Raw genomic sequence first — 18,777 nt, forward strand, 5'->3', positions numbered from 1 at the left:
TTTTATTTTCCTGATCTGAAATAAGATGACTAAAGTTTGATCAGGTGTTTTATATTATGACACCTGCCTGTTCAGACTCGTTCTCCTCTCTTTCTCTCTCTCTCTCTCTCTCTCTCTCTCTCTCTTTCTCTCTCTCTCTCTCTCTCTCTCTCTCTCTCTCTCTCTGTCTAGTTATGGTTATAACTCATGATTTATTTGTGGAAGATGTTAAATTGATCCAAGTTATTGCACGGGGAAAAAACCCAGAAGAAATATTTCTTATGATAAATTTGCACATGATAATTATTATTATTATGTTTATTACATGTCTAATGTAGCAATGTCACATTATCAGAATTTTAAACTTTGAGCTGATTCTAGTAAAAATCCAATTATTTTTATATCAGTTTCTCTACCTTGGTGACAAAAACAGGAGACCTGACACCGAATTTTAGGTAATTCTTGTTTTTAATCGCTGTCTAAATTATACCAAACACATTGGCTACATTTCAGCTCTGAAACAACCCTAACCCTGCTAATGTATCAGAGCATTGTTGCTGTTATTGTCTTACTACAGAGCACTTATAGTCCATGTACCTGCTTGACTTTTAATATAAGTAAATTATAAGCTACACTTACAAAAGGACACAAGTCTTCCTGTTCCTCCTCTACTCTGATCATCAAACACAGCGCTGCAGGAGCCTCATAAATAAACAGAATAACAATGTATGTATGACTTTTGCTTTGTGTCATATTTGTTGCATCTGCTGTTAATTATTTCAATATGCTGATTCAAAAATATTTCATGATAACATAAAGAAACAAACCACTTGAAGTTCAAACATTTTATTCCCCTCTATGAGACTGGTTTCTTTTCATTTGGCCTTTAATGACTGTTGTTGTTGTTGTTGTTGTTGTTGTTTAAGTCGTTGTTCCTGAACTTTTCTACAATTTGAAATGTACCCTAAATACAATAAAAAGGCGTAATTTCTAAATGGATACGATTTTGGGGAAAATTAACTGGAAAAAGAAAATTCAGGCAAAAGAAAAATGACCCATCTGCATCAGATTACTCATGTATATATTCATAATAACATATTGCATATAAAAAACACAATATACATCATAAATATCCCAGTGTCACTCTAGATTTATTCAATTATAATATATAGCTCTTTGATTAGTTTACTTTAAAGGCTTTATATGTGATTTTTCACACTGTAATAGAAATCAAGTGTCTCCTCTGAAAATAACTCTGTGAGTCATGACTGTCTACAATGGGTGTAACACCCGAGTCCCACTGTCTGTGATGTTTTCAGAGTTTTCAGAGTCCTATCTTCAGTTTGTTTACATCGCCTGGACAGCCGGCTGACTCCTCCCCTCGTGTAGAAAAGTTGTTTAATTGAGGGACTAGAGAAAAGAAGAATAACATACTGTACTCACTGCTTAACTGTGTTTCTAGATCACGCGCATTTCAGGTAAATTTACATGCAGTGTGAAGATACGAGCATAATAAAGATCACTAGCATTAGCATGCTAACACAACAATGCAGCGCAAGTTGTTTTGGTTTCATGCTGGTGCTCAAGGGCGACATCTGCTGGATCAAAAAATCACATATAAAGCCTTTAATGTGCAAGAGACAAAACATTGCTTTGTTTATGAAGTGCAAAGATTTGAAACACATGTTCAGCTGGATTTTACTATAAAATGATCCCCAAAATATAAATTCATTGTATGTTCCCTCAATCCAACAAATATCCCTTTTGAAAGATCTTCAACAATTTGAACATTTATTTTTTTCTGTCTTTTTAAAATTGGTGAAAATATACTCGTGAAAAATCTTAGTTTTGTCACTTACAGTCCTATGGAGCATGCTCTCCGGCCCCTTGTGGATTATTTGTGCACTGCATGTATCTGGTTGTGTTAATCAAGTTGTTTTGGGGGAAAGATCTCACTGAGGATGCAGAGGTATCAAAAAATTGAAAATATGAATCATTCTGCTTCATAGGGTATGAAAGTGAGTGTTTGTATCTCTAAGCAAATTCTGCAGTCGTTGAATTATAGCTCAATGTCTCTCTCTCTTTCTCTCACACACCTTATCTCTCCCCCCCTCCCTCTCTCTTTCAGGTTTCGGTTTTGTGACATTTGAAATCGAGGACGTGGTGGAGAAAGTCTGTGAGATCCATTTTCATGAGATCAATAATAAAATGGTGAGCGGCTCCTCTCTCTCACATTGATTCATGTTTCATTTTTCTTACTTGTTAGAAACTGACTCTGGACACATACACACACACACACACACACACACACACACACACACACACACTTTGACTGGTAGACACAGCTGAGAAATATGATTCGAGCTCAGATCGCTGTGTTTTCACTGATCAGTTACCATGAAACCGTGTGTGATTTTGAACAAACAGGTTATCCCTATCTGTGTTTCCTCTTCATATCTCTGCTCTGCTCATTAGACCAGAAAAACTGATTGTTTGACATTGAAACAGATGATAAAGGTCACAGTGAATAAAGGAGAAGAAGAATCTGAAACCTGAGCTCTTGTAGGTTTTAATACTGGCCCAGTAAGAGAGTAACACTGTTTGCTGTCAGTGCACACTAATATAAGCTCCTATTTCCCAAATGCATTGTGAGTACTGGCCCACAGCTGAACTCTGATAAAAGCACAATAAGCTGCGAGAGGTTTAATTATTCTTCTTTTTAATACCGAGCAAAATGTAGCGGGAGCGAGGAACCCCCTCTAACAATATATTCTCCTAGTATCATCAGCAGGCTCATGGATCCTCCCTGTAGTCCCTCTTTCTATCAAAGATTGATATTAAGATTTGATCAATGACTTGTAAAGCCTGGTTGGATCAGGTTCAGAGCTTCATGAGTGTTAGGAGTCAATCACAGCCTGAGATCCTCAGATGAGCCTCCTGCTCGTTCTAAAGTCGACGGCCTGAATCTGAAGTCGACCTTGATTTTGCCCCCAAGTCTCTTCATATTGATCGTGGTTAATAACGTGGATAAAAAAAGAAACAATCACAGACATTTAAAGAAAGACTTTCTTACGTTAAGCACATGCCCTCAGTGCAGTCAGAATACATTAACATTTCTGACACTGAACAAAGTAAACCCTTGAAGCAGCAGTAGAACAACAACTCTCTTATAGAAGGTTGGGCAGCTCCCACAGTCACATGTCAAAGTGTCCTTGGACAAGATCATAAACCCCAAATTTCTCCCACAGCTACACCTGAATTAAAGTCAAAATACCCTCACGACAGGCACTGACAAAGTAGTTTAGACCAAGACACGACCCGAGGGGATTGGCTATAAGAGCCGTAAACTATTTGACACCACACCCTTTCTTCTAACCAGAACAACTTCCTGAGTAAAGGTCAAAGGTCCCTCAGGTGGGTACAGTCCACTGCTGAATAAATCAATGCAGACACTCACAGTTATGGGAAGTTCAATGAATCTTATGTTAGTGTTTGTTGTGTTTCCTCTCTACGTTCCTCCTCGCACACACAATGCAGTAGCCTCATTTGTTAACTGAGCTGTCAATCACTGAGTTATACCCTTTGTAGCGTAGCATTAGTTCAGGCAGGTCACAGCGTAACGCTCTGTTATCGTGTCTGAGTTTCAGTAACAGCTGATCTCAAACCAGCCACACCGGCTGATGACCAGCTGATTTGCTTCAAAGCGTCCTATTGTACATATGCCGCCTTATTTAAACTGCTGTAGCCCTCCTACTCTTTGCTACTCCATCTGCAAGCCATTTGCAACCCTCTTACTTTTATGCTGCTCTGACTTAATCAATGTCATGCTTGGAATTGATGCTCTGTTGGGGTCCGCTGCTTATCTCCCTGCCTTATAGCTTTCCTTGTATGCACTGGATGGGCAGAGCCATACCGCCAAATATAAATAATTGCAATTAAGTAATTTACTTAACAAAGGATCCTGACTGAATTAGCATTATATGTTCTAAATAAAATGACAGACACCAGGTTTAAGAGAAATGTATTTGACGTGTATTTTGTTTTTTTAGTTTGACACCTATTCTTTCTGTGGAAGTGGAATTTATGACCTGTACTGCAACCAGTCAGCAGGGGGAGCTCTAAATATTTTGGCTTCACTGCCAGGCGGCAGGTTTTTCATCCATCTTAATATAAAGTCAATGGTTTGGATTTAGACAAATATTTGTGTTACCCACAGAATCACTAACATCCAGTCAAAGCTGTAGACCAACAACTCTGATTTCTTTGAGGGACAATTCCTGTTTTTATCTTTGTAGTCTGGTGTGTGTGTAGAGAGGGATTCATGGTTAAAAAATCATCTTCCTATTTAACAGTTTGTATGAGTTTGAGTGTTTTTCTTGTTGAACCTCTGTGTTGCTGCTTTTCTTCGCCAGGTCTATCTTGAAAAAGAGATTTCTGATCTCAGTGGAAATAAACTGGATAGATAAAGGTTAAATTAAAAATACAGTTCAGGCCCTGGGTAGTCAGTGAAAGTCATTTGTGGAGCACTGTTAAAATGATGATTAATTTGGATTTATGTTCTATTATCTTTGCCCCGTGCCCTCTACAGGTAGAATGTAAAAAAGCTCAGCCTAAAGAAGTGATGTTTCCTACGGGGGTACGAGGACGAGCCTGTGGTCTACCCTACACCGTGGACGCCTTCATGCTTGGCATGGGCATGCTCAGTGAGTACACTCTGTGTGTGTGTGTGTGTGTGTGTGATCTTCTTATCTGAAAACATTCAGAGTTTCTTTTTTGGGCTTTGCTCAAACCAACACAAAGAGCCTTTCATCTGACTAATATTTCTATTTCATTCTAATGTTTGGACATTTGATGGAGACTGACAATAGCCAAAGGTCATTATAATGTTTCATGATAACAGATTTTTAAATTTTGGTAATATTCCAGTAAAAATCTAAAGATGCTCTCACCTTTGATACCACTGCATTAAGAAAATGTGCAGTGAAAACTGAAATTGGGTTAATTATTGTATTCACTGACCAAAAATTGCAGATAAATGCATGTACTCTGTCTAAATTGTACTAAAACATTGTTGATGGTTGGTGAAACAATGATTTGTAACCAAAATGTTGCCAATGTCTTTGTTCTGTTTACACAGTGCTCTCTCTCTTGTCTCGCAGCATTTTATGGTTAAAAATACGGCTGAAGATCTGCAGTTTTTTCTAAAGCTTTGATACTTTTTGATACTATCGCAGATAATTTCGCATATATTAAACCCTACTTCTCTCAAGCTCCATCTTCTTGTCCATATATGGTCACTTCCTGATCCAGAAAACAGACAGGGTGTCGGCCAAAGTGGTGAACTTGTTGCATCAAACCAAATGTTGATAAACCAGAGGCTCCATTAGTTTATCTCCTAATCTGTAGATTTGTCTTCTCAATGTATCCTCACATTCACTTCATCAGACGAGAGGTTGTTTTTGAACTGTGAGTGCTACAGTGACCACACAGACATGCAGACACAGATTTGATAACTCAGCATTTATATAAGGAAATGTTTCATATTTATAGTTTGATTTCAGATGAGTTTTTCCTAACGTTCATCTCCTTCCTGCAGCTTATCCAAATATTGTAACGACTTATGGCAGAGGATACACCGGCTTTCCTCCGAGCTACAGCTACGAGATCCCTGGTGAGTTTTCTTAAAACTCTTTGATCCCTCCTCACTAGGGATGGGGATTGAAAATGTGTTCCATTAAGGACCCTGTTCTTCATCGTCAAAAATCAATAATGATCGAGTTTATTGATACAGCTAACAAGTCCTGTGGTCCCTATAATGTAAGTTTTTTATCTCAAGCTAAGTCTTTTAAATTGAATCACTGGAGAACAAATATAAATTGTGTTGTAGGGTTTTAAAAAAAATGTAATTGCCCGCCAACAAGCACACCAGCATTGTGAAACTAATTAAACCAAAATGCAGAATCTTTGAACGTCTTTCTGCTGCTGATGTGCAGCTGTCCTCCTATTCATCCTCCGCTCACAGCAGCCATGGTAAAATCATCCAAACTTTGTAACAAGTGTTAGTTTAAATCAGTCCAATGTTGAAATCTGAGTCGAAATAGTCTGGATGAAGCTAGTTAGATAACTAAACGAGGTGACATAAGGTAACATTCTGATGTGTTCAAGGTCGGCTCACTAAAATGACAAGACTAGTCAAAGGTAAATTAACCTGGACTCTTCTTCTCTCTGCAGTCTCAGCAGATGGCTGTTCAACATGAGTCTGGTTATGCTCTTTTTAAGGCCGTTTTTGTGTCTTATACTGGTTTAATGTTGGGTCGTTCTTTATAATAGGAAAAAAGAGCACAGTCTACACCTGCTCCCTGATACCTTTTCACTGTATTGGATGCAGGATATGAGTCTTACAGTCTTATCACTGCAGAGTGTGTCTGTCTGTCTGTTTGAGCACACTGATGAGTGAAAGGTTGTGATGTGAACAAGCAGGGAGGTGGAGCCATGCTGCATGAGGACAACCAATTAAAGTCTGTCAGCCTCCGGACGTGATGCATTCAGGGACACAAAGCTCAGAAGAAAGCTCTGCAGGAGGCTGTCAGTCTCACACACACACACACACACACACACACACACACACACACACACACACACACACACACACACACACACACACACACACACACACACACACACACACACACACACACACACACACACACAGACGATGCTTTCAGACTTGCTTAAAATTCCTGAAATATCGGGGTGAGCTGCATGTGTGAGCACAAACAGCTACATTTTTAGTGCAACATTACCTGGAATGTGTCCTACCTGCCTCCTAGCAAATGTTCTGTTTGAATTCAGGGAGAGCTAAAACAAAACAGGAAATATTCAGGAAAATTCACAATGAGCAGTTGGTAGGGGGTGATGACCCTTATCCCCTGCGATCGGCACATAACCATAGACGGTCTGCACATGACCTGTGTGATCTCCGTGCATGTAAATAAATCGCTTCTTTATGTTTTCTGTGTTTTTCTCTGCTTTTTTTTGTTAAAAGTGTGATTTTTTTTTAACTACACATAGCTTTAATATAAAGGTTAAAAAATATAGGATAGGATAGGATAATACTTTATTGATCCCCAGAGGGGAAATTCAGGCATTGCAGCAGCAAGACAGAGAAAGAAGTAACACAAAATACACAGAATAGATAAGATAAATACAGATAGAAACAACAATAGGATTTATATACAAAATAATATAAATAGTTAAACAATAACAGGACAATTATGAATTATGTGCAGTGGATGTCAAGTTAAGGTGACCAGTGATGCTATAAAGTGACTTGTGTGATCAGAAAGTTTAGGGTTATGTAAACAGTAGAGAAACTAAAGAATAACAGTGCAGTTATACAAAATAAAATATAACATAGTATAATATAATATAGTGCAATACAGTATAATTAAAGTGTCAGAATCTGCTGTTTCATGCCTTCTGAGACCCCTCCCCATCCTGTCCAACAGGAATAGTCCCCCACTGTGAGGTGCATGGGGGAACAACCAACTCAGCGAGATTTCAGGGGCAGCCTGTCTGAAATCTTCTAGAAGTTTAAGGAGTAACTGAGTTTAAAAATGGCCACAGGGACACACAGACTGTGGTCTGAGGACGTCTTGTAGTGAAGCGCTCCTGGTGGTTTGTCCCTTACACGTCCTTCATGTCTGGTGCTGAGCTCAGTCTCTGGAGGCTGAGGGAGGATCAGGTGTCTGAGTGTGTCAGCTGTAATCATAACACTCGTTATCCGTCTTAATAACGACATGAAGGTGTTTTTTCTCTTCAGAGATCAGAGGCAGCAGAGAGTCCTTCTCATCATTACATGCAGGTGTAGCAGTCTTATCATCCTGTCCCGTCCAATCAAAAAAAAACTCCTTAACAACACCGTTAGCGCAGAGCTGATTGGTTCAGGTTTACCTTTTCTCCCTAGTCTTTATCCCGTCGCTCTCCTCCCTCAGATGATTCTGTCTGTGTCGTCCTGATCGCAGCAGGACGACCTTGGAGCGCGGACATTAAAGGTGAAAGTCTTTTTTTTCTCTCTCCCCTCAGTGTGGAGGGATTTAGAGGAAGTCGTCCCTCTGTGGAGGTTTTACAAATTGACTGTAGAGAAAGAGAGGAGCTCATCTTCTTCTGAAGCACTACCCATAATCCTTTTTGGGACACGAGTCACAGGAGGTCACATAAAAGAGACTTGTGTGTGTGTTAGTCTGTTAGTCAGCCAGCCAACACTTTAGAACGGCCTCTCTGTATTCAGACCAAGTCAAGGTCTTTGTGGTGTTCTCCTGTTTTCATACAACATTCAGTTTCCTCTAATTAAACTTCAACAGAAATAACCAGTGAAGATTGAAGCTCAGCGTTATATTCTATTAGTTTAAAGGATTTATATGCGATTTTTTTGATCCAGCAGATGTCGCCCTTGAGCACCAGCATGAAACCAAAACAACTTGCACTGCATTGTTGTGTTAGCATGCTAATGCTAGCGATCTTTATCATGATCGTATCGTCACACTGCATGTAAATTTACCTGAAATGAGCGTGATCTAGAAACACAGTTAAGCAGTGAGTACAGTATGTTATTCTTCTTTTCTCTAGTCCCTCAATTAAACTACTTTTATACTTGAGGGGAGGAGTCAGCCGGCTGTCCTGGCGATGTAAACAAAGTGAAGATAGGACTCTGAAAACATCACAGACAGTGAACAGTCATGACTCACAGAGTTATTTTCAGAGGATATACTTGATTTCTACATTTAAGTGTGAAAAATCACATAGAAAGACTTTAAAAGAGTTCTTAAATATTATCACCAACTCAACTAGGGATTGGGTTTCACAGTAATCTAATTACTGTGAAACAAAAGTAGGACACAGACATCCTGGTGGTCTGCTATGTGTCCCGCAGTGTGTCACTCATCATCAGTCCTGTTAGTCTGTAGGGGGATAGATGTCTTCAAATCCCAGTTCTGAATGAAATGACAAGTGATGGTTACATATGATTTCACGGTGAGAGCTGTCCACGAGTCTTTAGTAGCATCCACTCTGCTGTTCTGCACAATTCGGCAAACCCAGAAATCTGGATGCACATCTATCGCTGAGTGGAACTATTTAAGCCTAAAACAACGTGTTCAAACCCTATGAATGCAGAGAACATAATAAAAAATAAGTAATTCACATTAAACCTTTAAGGTTACTGAAAACCAACACACCTTTGTGCACACTACACACATTTAGGAACCCAATGTTGCTGTGTTATGTGTAACTGATGAGGTCTTGGTTAACTGTCTGGACTTTGATGTCTCTGTTATGATACGTGATTCCACACGCTACAGATAACCTGCAGAGCCCAGCACGGCCTCAGACAGCAGCCCGTCCACTCAGACTTCTGTTTTTCAATCCACAGCTGCACGTCCTCCACCTTTAAGAGCTCCTGTGATGATGCACTCACCTCTAGAGAGGCAGCCGCAGGTCGCAGGCTTTTACCTCTTCACTGCAGGATGGAGGAGAGAGAGAGAGAGAGGAAGAGAGAGAGAGAGAGCGAGCATGTTTTCTACACACAGAGAGAGAGAAAACACTGTGTGTATTCTCTACAGAGGGATGGAGGACCAGATCGTCCTCTCTGTGCTGTAATGTCCTCAAAAATAGCTCTGTGAAAACCTCCATTAGCTGTGACTGCAGGCATCCAAAATAACCTGTGTGTGTGTGTGTGTGTGTGTGTGTGTGTGTGTGTGTGTGTGTGTGTGTGTGTGTGTGTGTGTGTGTGTGTGTGTGTGTGTGTGTGTGTGTGTGTGTGTGTGTGTGTGTGTGTGTGTGTGTGTGTGTGTGTGTGTGTGTGTGTGTGTGTGTGTGTGCAGCCATGAGAGTGTGTGGGTCTGTGCATATGTAGTAATTTTGAAGCTAATGCTGTGCAGTGTTTTGTAGTGTCTGTCTCCAAATATCCCCCCCCCCCACACACACACACACACACACACACACACACAGCTTTTACCTGTTTCATGGTCAGGAGGTGGTGAGAACATTGAAGTTTTGTGAATCCATTTTTCTGCTCTGATTTCTATTATGATCAGATGAATTTGAGTTTTTAGAGTCAGGTCTGATATCAGCAGTAACCTTTCATTGCAGTAAATTAATAATTCAGTCTTCTTATTTGAGTTTTTTTTTTTCTTCTCAGGTTTCCCAGCGGTGGCGTACAGCCCGGTGGCTGCAGGGGCGATAGCAGCAGCTCGTGGCTCAGGTAGGGTGACCCATGAAAGAGGGGGCACCTACATGGGGGGGGGGGGGGGGGGGGGGGGGCAGCTAAATGCAGTGTTAATCACATTACAAGTAAGGATTATCACGTTCCCCCCCCAGCTGTTCTAAAATCATTGTAAACCATAGCATACTTCATCAAAGGTGTGTGTGTGTGTGTGTGTGTGTGTGTGTGTGTGTGTGTGTGTGTGTGTGTGTGTGGTGATGGCAACAATGTGCAGCCTGGAGCCTGCAGGTCTGTGAAGCCCCGCCCCCTGGAGCTTCTGATAATCAAAATAAAAGCTCACTGATTTTGTTGACTAAAATATCTTCTATTTTCGTCAACTAAAATGATGTTTAATTTTAGTAAGTGAGAAATTTACTAAATTAAATCAATAACAAATGACTAATATCTGACTAAATATAAAGGACATCTTCATCAGGAGACTATGACTATATTAGAAAATGGTGTGAAGATTAACACTGGCTAAATGCTCAGACTGTGTCAGAGTGTTTACCTGCACTGAGCTCTGACTCTCTAATTGCTGTTTGTCCTCTGCCCCATCTTCCAGGGTTCCCTGATTACAGTCTGTATTCTGGTAACGTGCGAGGAGGAGTGTCCCACTCGGTTGCAGACTACGGCTCCATGGGGGCCCAGGCCAACCCTCAGATCCTCCCGAGTGAGCATGCCAGCTCGGCCTGCACCTCCCCCTCCTCCCTCCAGCAACACCTGCACAGCCCCAACCCCTTTAAGAGCCCAGGTGTGTATCTTAAAGTCCCAGATAGAGACAGAGGGAGTGTGAGTGTGTGTGACAGGAGCTCAGGCTGCAGAGAATCAGTGCAGAGCTTCTTGAGGAAACTGTTCATTTGATTCTCATATCATGTGCAAAAATTCAAAGTCCGCGGAAACGGCAGTGTGGGCTCAGCAGAGTGCAGCTGACAGACTCAGAGCGTAGAGGGAGCAAGGAGGAGCAGTACATGAAAACAGACACTTTTTTAGAACTTTATCTATTGTGAACGTACAAAAGTAGGAACATAGATTAAATATATGAACCCCAAAAAGGGCAGAATATGGGATCTTTAAAATCTAACTTTTCATACACTTTTCTGTTCATGTTTTGTTCTGTACGTGATATATTTTAATACACTTTACTTTTTTAACACCTCTGTCTCTTAGTGTGGGAACACAACATTATGGATGGTTTCATCTCATCTTCAGTTTGACTCCCTCAAGATGTGTTTCCTGCGGTCTTTTAGCCCACAGTGCCCTGGACACTGGGTCATTTCCTGCCTGTCAGGAAGCAGACTGGGGGGGGGTTAAGGGGGTAGAGGTGTGGGTGTGGTGAAGTGTGCAGACTCTCCGTATGACAGGTGTTGATTGGATGAGGGCCGCTGTGCCTGATTCCCCCAGTGCAAACTCTGTCAGATATCCACAAACTGCCTGACCATCGTATCTGAACGTAACACGGAGAACACCAAACGGAGGCTGAATGTGACGAGAATCTGCAAGTGTTTACATTTACATTGAAAGGACAAGAGACAAAGCTTAAATTATATTTATGGGAATGATCTTACAGTGATCACTCACTCTGCACTCTGTACAGTTTAATTTTACACAAACTAAACTGTAAACTGTGAACAAAAAGGTATTTCAGCCAGTATTGGTTTTAAAGAATTACCACAGGATACATCTTTTCAAATGATTCTATATGAATGCAAAGACTGAGTCACAGTGTGTTCGGACAAAAAGAGAAGTGATCTGACATAGAGGTACATAATGATGAAGCATGACTTACAAAGACATTTTTTAAGAGGCATTTTTCAAACCTGAAAAAGACATTAGTGAGATGCTAATCATTCATTCATTCATCCTTTATTTAATCTGGAGAACTCCTTCAGGCCCTCAGTTACAATGATGTCGAGAGTACGCCTAAAATGAATAGATGACAAAAAAACAACAAAGACAAAATACATAAATTATAAGTAACTAAATAAGTAAGAAAATAAGCAAGCAGAGACGGCAGTTACACTCATGAGCACAGTGATTTGTAATCATGTGTTTATTGACTCATGGTAACCGTTTTATTCTTAATGTGTTTTTAAAATGTCTTCCAAATGTGAGCAGCGCAAAAGGTAAAGGATGTTTTCCCAAAATAAGTGTTTCACTGTGGAACCTTCAACATAAGCCAGACATTTGATGGAGTCCAATAATGATTAAAAGTTCTTTATAAATAAATGAATGAATAGTAGCCGATGTCTGTCATGTCCACAGCAGTGAGAAAACAAACAAGCTTTATAGCCTCTGTTGTTGCAGACAGAGCTGAATCTGACATTTTATAAATCCTTATGTAGCCTCTCCTTTAGCATCTTTTCAGCCTTTTTATTGTCATTGCGTCACAGTACAATCTGTTTGTTTTTGTGTCATAGCGCAGTAGTGAGACAGATTTCACAGACTGCAGTGTGACTGGTCAGATTGAAACTGTCACTCAGTGGAGACTGATGGACAACAGGTCGTATTAAGAAGTTTGAGCCTGATAGTTCGTTAGCACTTTTTGTTTGACCGTGACTCGCCTCATATTTCTTTTTGAGATGTCAAAATTCTTCTGCAGGCCAGGCGGCTTTGCTTTCAGCATTTAATGACAAAATATGACTTAAGCTAAATTGTTAAATGTTAAGGAAGATCATAGGCAACATGGCTGTTTTTTTTTTCTAAGTTACTTTTGGGGGATTTTTTTTTGCCTATATTGACAGCTGAATAGAGACAGGAAATGTTGGGAGAAGAGAAAGAGGTCTGAGGTCTGACCCTTAGAGGAGGGCGAGGACTATAGTCTCTGTATTTTGGGCGCACATCATAACCGCTTGGCTATCTGGCACCCTGCAACAGGGCTCTTTATCGCCACATGGGCATCTGTAAAAAAATCACTACATTAGAATATGGCTGAGAAAAGTCAAAACTAAATATACAGTAGCCTGAAGTCTTTTTTGAATAAAGTTCCACTCTGTAGTTGTACCAGGTCAGAGGACGCTTTACTCTGAATACCCGTTGTGTATCTCTGTCTAAATCCATCCTCTTGTCTCCCCTCTTCAGGAACCAACCCGGCCCAGCCTGGCGTGTTTCCAGCTCCCAGTAGTCCTGGTCCCGTATCAGACCTTTATGGAAGTAGCCGTCAGGACTCTGCGGTGGGAAACTTCATCAGCACCAGCAGTCCTCAGCCCGCCTCAGCCTTCAGCCACAGTATAGCTGTAAAACAAGTTTATTTTTTTCCACTTTCTGCTCCACTAAGTCACGTTTATTTATATCTGTTCTCATTCTTAATACTCTGGTCTGGATCCAATCAGTGCCATGTGTATAATACTTCCTTTAAAAGCAGTGGACATGAGTTCATCCATTCACACTGTCAACACGTCAAATCAATAAACCCCATCACCAGCACTCCTTACCATGAGGTCACTATTTTTTGTTGTTTTCCAACACATGTATTATTTTTCATTTCAGGGTCCTTTGATCGCGACAGCTTTTACAAACGGATATCACTGAGAGGCTGCTGCGTCTCTTCAAAGGTATTTAACACTGTTTCTACATCACTACCTGTTATAACTCTTCTTCTGATTAATATCTAATCCTCCCATTTATCTCTGCTTCTGTCGTATTCAATGTGAACTCTCCCTCATGAATGAGCTCAGAAAGCTATAAGCTAATACCTAAAGGTCACTTTCATTGTAACTTTGGCTCACATATGCACATATAGTTTGTTGTGTTTGTCATGTTTTATGTTTGTCGGAGGTTCCTGGTGGGGTGGTTGATTCTCCTGTGACATATTTTAGTATTGAAAGAAGTTCCTTTTATGTGTGTGAAATAACTCATTATTAAGTTTTCACTCAGAGTTTTCCTCAACTGACATGTAAAAAAAAAAATAATAATGGTCTATATGAAGTCATGAAAACAACGTCTATATTTCCACCAGATTTTCACCTGTAAATCTGCTTCAATCAAAAGATTCATCACATACTGACAGCAATCTTATTTCATATATACTTCAGCTAGAATGATTGTAGCGCTGCACTGAGCGCTGCCTCGCAGTCACCTACAAAAAGATAACGACATGTCCTGAGGTGGTCTCCATCCTCTCGCCTCCTGCATGTCCACTGCTGATATCAATCTGCCATATTGAGTCTGTCTGAGAACTAGTCAGAGCTGTACAGCTTATGGACCAGTTTTCTTTCTCCTCGTTTGTTTATAATGTTTCAAACTGCTCCAGTCACAATGTCTCAACCGTTTTGTTAACAGCACAAAGCTTATAAAGCTCTGTATTTATGATTTTAGTTTGAAAATTAAAATGTGTTTGAATTACATCTTTTCTGAGACAGGATTTCAGCAACCGCTTCAGAATGATCATTTATCATCATCATTTTTGTCACTGTTTCAACACTTTAAAGTCTTTATATGTGATTTTTTGATCCAGCAGATGTCGCCCTTGAGCACCAGTATGAAACCAAAACAATTTGCGCTGCATTGTTGTGTTAGCATGCTAATGCTAGCGATCTTTATTATGCTCGTATCGTCACACTGCATGTAAATTTACCTGAAATGAGATCTAGAAACACAGTTAAGCAGTGAGTACAGTATGTTATTCTTCTTTTCTCTAGTCCCTCAATTAAACAACTTTTATACACGAGGGGAGGAGTCAGCCGGCCGTCCTGGCGATGTAAACAAACTGAAGATAGGACTCTGAAAACTCTGAAAACATCACAGACAGTGGGACTCGGGTGTTACACCCATTGTAGACAGTCATGACTCACAGAGTTATTTTCAGAGGATATACTTGATTTCTATTATATTTAAGTGTGAAAAATCACATATAAAGCCTTTAAAATGAACAAGTTGTCACTGATATAAAATAAAAAGTATTTTCTGACACGTCTTTGTGTAAGCCGGATTAAACCTACAGATGCAAAAATGATTGTGGAGAAATGCTGTTAAAAATATAATTTCAGTCTTTTTATCCCACACATGAACATCTTATTGAAATTAAGAGAGACAACTTTGATTGGGACACGTTGACGTTATAGCGTTATATATATAATATTTTAGCCAACTGAAAAATGGTAGGAATGAGGTCTTTGCTTTCAACGTTGAAGTGGCAGCGAGTACTCACTGGGGATGTAAATTAAGACATGCTAACAACAGAGCAGGGGAAAAACAAGTTGTTCATGCCCTTTATTTTTGTGTGTGAGTGTGTGCATGCAGGTGTGCTGCCAGCACAATATTTCTTGAAGCAGGGTCAGTCAGGTCAGATTTTCTAACCTGTGTTTTTGTGCAGGTGAAGCCGTCAAGCACTAACCACTACAGCGTCCACACAGAGCAGAGGAGGAACAAAAATCATCACAGAGAAAGTGAAAGTTAGGACAGCTCAGCAGTGTTAAAGTCTAACCTGCTGCTGTCTGTACGTCTGTCTGTTTGGAGATCTGCTGGTCTGATTTTATTTAAAAATTACTTTTGCCTTCTCTTGGATTATGCCTTATTTGATTTAATTTAAATCCCATAATGAAAAGATATTTTTATATTCTGTTTTGATAATTTCATGTGTTTAGTTTCACCCTCACCTAGGAGCATCAATGACTGTGTCACTTCACCTTCGAGTGTCTGCTCAGACACTGGATACTTGTCTTTTGTTTTTAATCTTTGTTTGATTTAAATGTTTGTCAGTTTGCAACAAAAAGAGATACAGAACCAGTGTGTCTCAGTGGAGACAAACCAACAACACAGTAGCTTTGGTTTTTAGCATCATGCTCACTAAATGTACCTGTTTTGGCAATAAGAGGACAACAATATTTTCTCTGTCCTGTTTTTATAAATATTTTACTTCAGATGGGGACAGACATGTTTCTGTGATCATCAGAAATAAGGACACATAAGGCCGGTGTAGCAGACAGCAATTGTCACATGACTGATCAATGCAATCAACATCCTCTCTTTTTCAACTGTAGCTGATTTAAAACCAGCATATTTGTCTACCTGATGAGCGACAGTGTGCAGAATTAGAATCAGAAAACACAGAAAATTGTAGCCCTTTTTCACATGCAAAGCTCTCCGGGGGGTTAAGGGTAACCCAGGGGTGTCGCCAGGATTTTTAGACCCCTCCACCACAGCCTCATTAATCCCTGAGATATTACTATAACTACAACTCCATTACACAAAGAACCCATTGAAAGAATTAAACCATAGTCGTCAACATTTAACTTTTTAATTCCACACATTTTGAAAGAAGACAATCCCTTTATTTTAACAATCCACACTATAGAGCGCCACAGGAATGAGTCCTAAAACCAGGAAGTAAGTTAGCATTTGAGCGCCATGGGGTCTAACGTCTAAAAGTCAATGGGGATTATGAATGTGTTTGTGGTTAGACTCCTGAAATAAGGTCTGTGGTTAAAAAGAGCTGTAGAGATGTTGGTGTTTTGTTAGACCACATAAACTACGTTAGGTAATACCCCCACTTGTGAAGTTTGAAGTTTTTACTCGTCTTTAAAAAGGCGGTTGCTAACAAGAGACTAAATGTGACTACAGTGGTTGTCAGGGACATTAAACGTCATCACACCGGACACAGAGGAAAGGAACTCTCTCACTAGTCGGAGATGTCTCCTGTAGGTTTAATCTTTAGGTTAAGGTGAATATTATGTTAGTAAACTATTTATTAAGATACGTGGATTAGTTTATCGGAGATCGTCTGAAGCATAACGCTAGTGACGTCACAATCATCTGACCGTGGTGTAGTTAGCTTTAGCATAACGTTAGCTTTTTACTTCTGTCGGCCACATTAACTCTTCAAACATCATAAAAATGGTGTTCATCTGTGAAGATTATCCTGCTGAACAAAACGCCTACGCTTCAGAAACGTGTGTTTACCACAGATTATTTTCTGCAATGATCCAAAATCCAATGAAAAAATCCCATAGGTGAATTCTCGTTAGACCCCATGGAGATGCTACTTCAGGGTTGGCCTACAAAAATACATCATATGGTTTGTTCTCTATTGAAAAGTACTGGAGCTTGGGCGTCAGATTGCCAAGCGGTTATGACAGCACCACACAGAGTACAGAGGGTGTAGTCCTCTTTCCACCAATGTCCTCCAATATTTATCTTTTTAATGTGTGTAAGAGAAGAATGAGTCCATCAAAAATAGCATTTTCAATGTTGGGATTTGTTCATTGGACTATTGCCAATGTATTTGTGCAGTTGAGACAGTGTAGTTTTGCATTTTCTTGTAATACACAGTGTTGGGTATCCAGCACTTTTTTTATTGCTGTAAAGTTATTGATATCGTTTTAGCATTTTACAAGAATCAAATCAAAGTTTAAAATTCTGTAGGGACTTGTGAGAAATAGGAACATAAAATGCCTGGGGCAGACTGTACTTCAATCTTGTAGAAATTGTCAGGAGTGCATGTGTGAAAGCGGTGTGTGAAACACAGCTGACAGGCTCCTGGAGCTCAGTAGCATTCAAAGAAATCAATCCAAAGCACAGCTGATGCTCTCTGCACACTGCATGAATCAGCTTCATCTTCATAAAGACGTTAGACTGTAATCGTCCTCACTGCTGTCCAACTAAAGGCAATATTTAAATCTGATTTATTTTCAGTTTGTCTTTCTTCCTAACGATGAACTGTTGTTTATTACCTCACACCTGTGTGTGTTTTTCTACAAGAGGAGGTGTTTTAATATGAACGAAGTTTATAAAATGTAAAGCTAAGCGCAGATTTAACAGAAATAATTTTATTCATTACTCAGCTGGGGTTTGGTTTAGCTTGAATATGAGCTGACTTTTTTTTCTTTCTTTATATTTTGACTGTTGTTGATTCTAATCACTACACACACACACACACACACACACACACACACACACACACACACACACACACACACACACACACACACACACACACACACACACACAAATGAAAAAAATTAAATGAAAATCAAATGTATCTTTAATTTAATGTAAATAAGATGTCATAACTGAAGACTGAGGCTGTGTCTGAAATCACCTCTACTCACTATAGTGCACTGTGAGTGAGCATTATCAAACCCTGGATAGTGCACTCATTGTATCCCAAATAGTGATTGTAAAGGCTATTGGGGCCCAGGGCATGAAATCCACAGGGGACCCCACCAACAGGCATTCATCCCCATTATATCATAAATAATTTAACACAAACAAAAATGATTGTGGAATGCAAACATTTTTTATTGCCAAAGTTTACATTAGTCTTATATTCAAATTTAAATATAAAGATCATTCAAAACCTTAATTTTGACTTTAATTCACAAACATGGGTTTTCACAGCAATAATGCATACAAGACTGAGTGCTGTCAGATGGGACCCCCTAAGGGAGTTTTCCTGTTTTCATTGCAAACTTTGCACAATTTGAGCCACTGCTGTGGTCTAAAGTGTGTCCGCCTTGGGGCCCCCTACTGACCCAGTAGCCACAAGCAGTTTCCTGATCAGCTCCTCTGCCCACAATGCATTGTGAAAAGTATAGTGT

General features: G+C 39.8%; 1 protein-coding gene across 3 annotated transcripts in view; it reads left to right on the top strand.

Moving 5' to 3' along the window:
• The window catches only part of LOC109999018 (RNA-binding protein Musashi homolog 2-like), a 54,450-nt gene that overhangs the window by 28,842 nt on the left and 6,831 nt on the right, over positions 1-18,777 (top strand). For 2 of the 3 annotated variants that reach the window (XM_065960581.1, XM_065960582.1), the window contains exons 8-14: positions 2,108-2,190; positions 4,568-4,682; positions 5,576-5,650; positions 10,178-10,240; positions 10,806-10,994; positions 13,322-13,476; positions 13,730-13,794. In XM_065960581.1, coding sequence (XP_065816653.1) covers positions 2,108-2,190; positions 4,568-4,682; positions 5,576-5,650; positions 10,178-10,240; positions 10,806-10,994; positions 13,322-13,476; positions 13,730-13,771 — 722 coding nt within the window. In that variant the 3' untranslated portion in view covers positions 13,772-13,794. Of the gene's footprint in view, positions 1-2,107; positions 2,191-4,567; positions 4,683-5,575; positions 5,651-10,177; positions 10,241-10,805; positions 10,995-13,321; positions 13,477-13,729; positions 13,795-15,554; positions 18,182-18,777 lie in introns of those variants that run through there. The other variant, XM_020653959.3, reaches the window with a different exon arrangement.

The sequence above is a fragment of the Labrus bergylta genome, chromosome 11 (assembly GCF_963930695.1).
Source record: "Labrus bergylta chromosome 11, fLabBer1.1, whole genome shotgun sequence".
Lineage (NCBI taxonomy): Eukaryota > Metazoa > Chordata > Actinopteri > Labriformes > Labridae > Labrus > Labrus bergylta.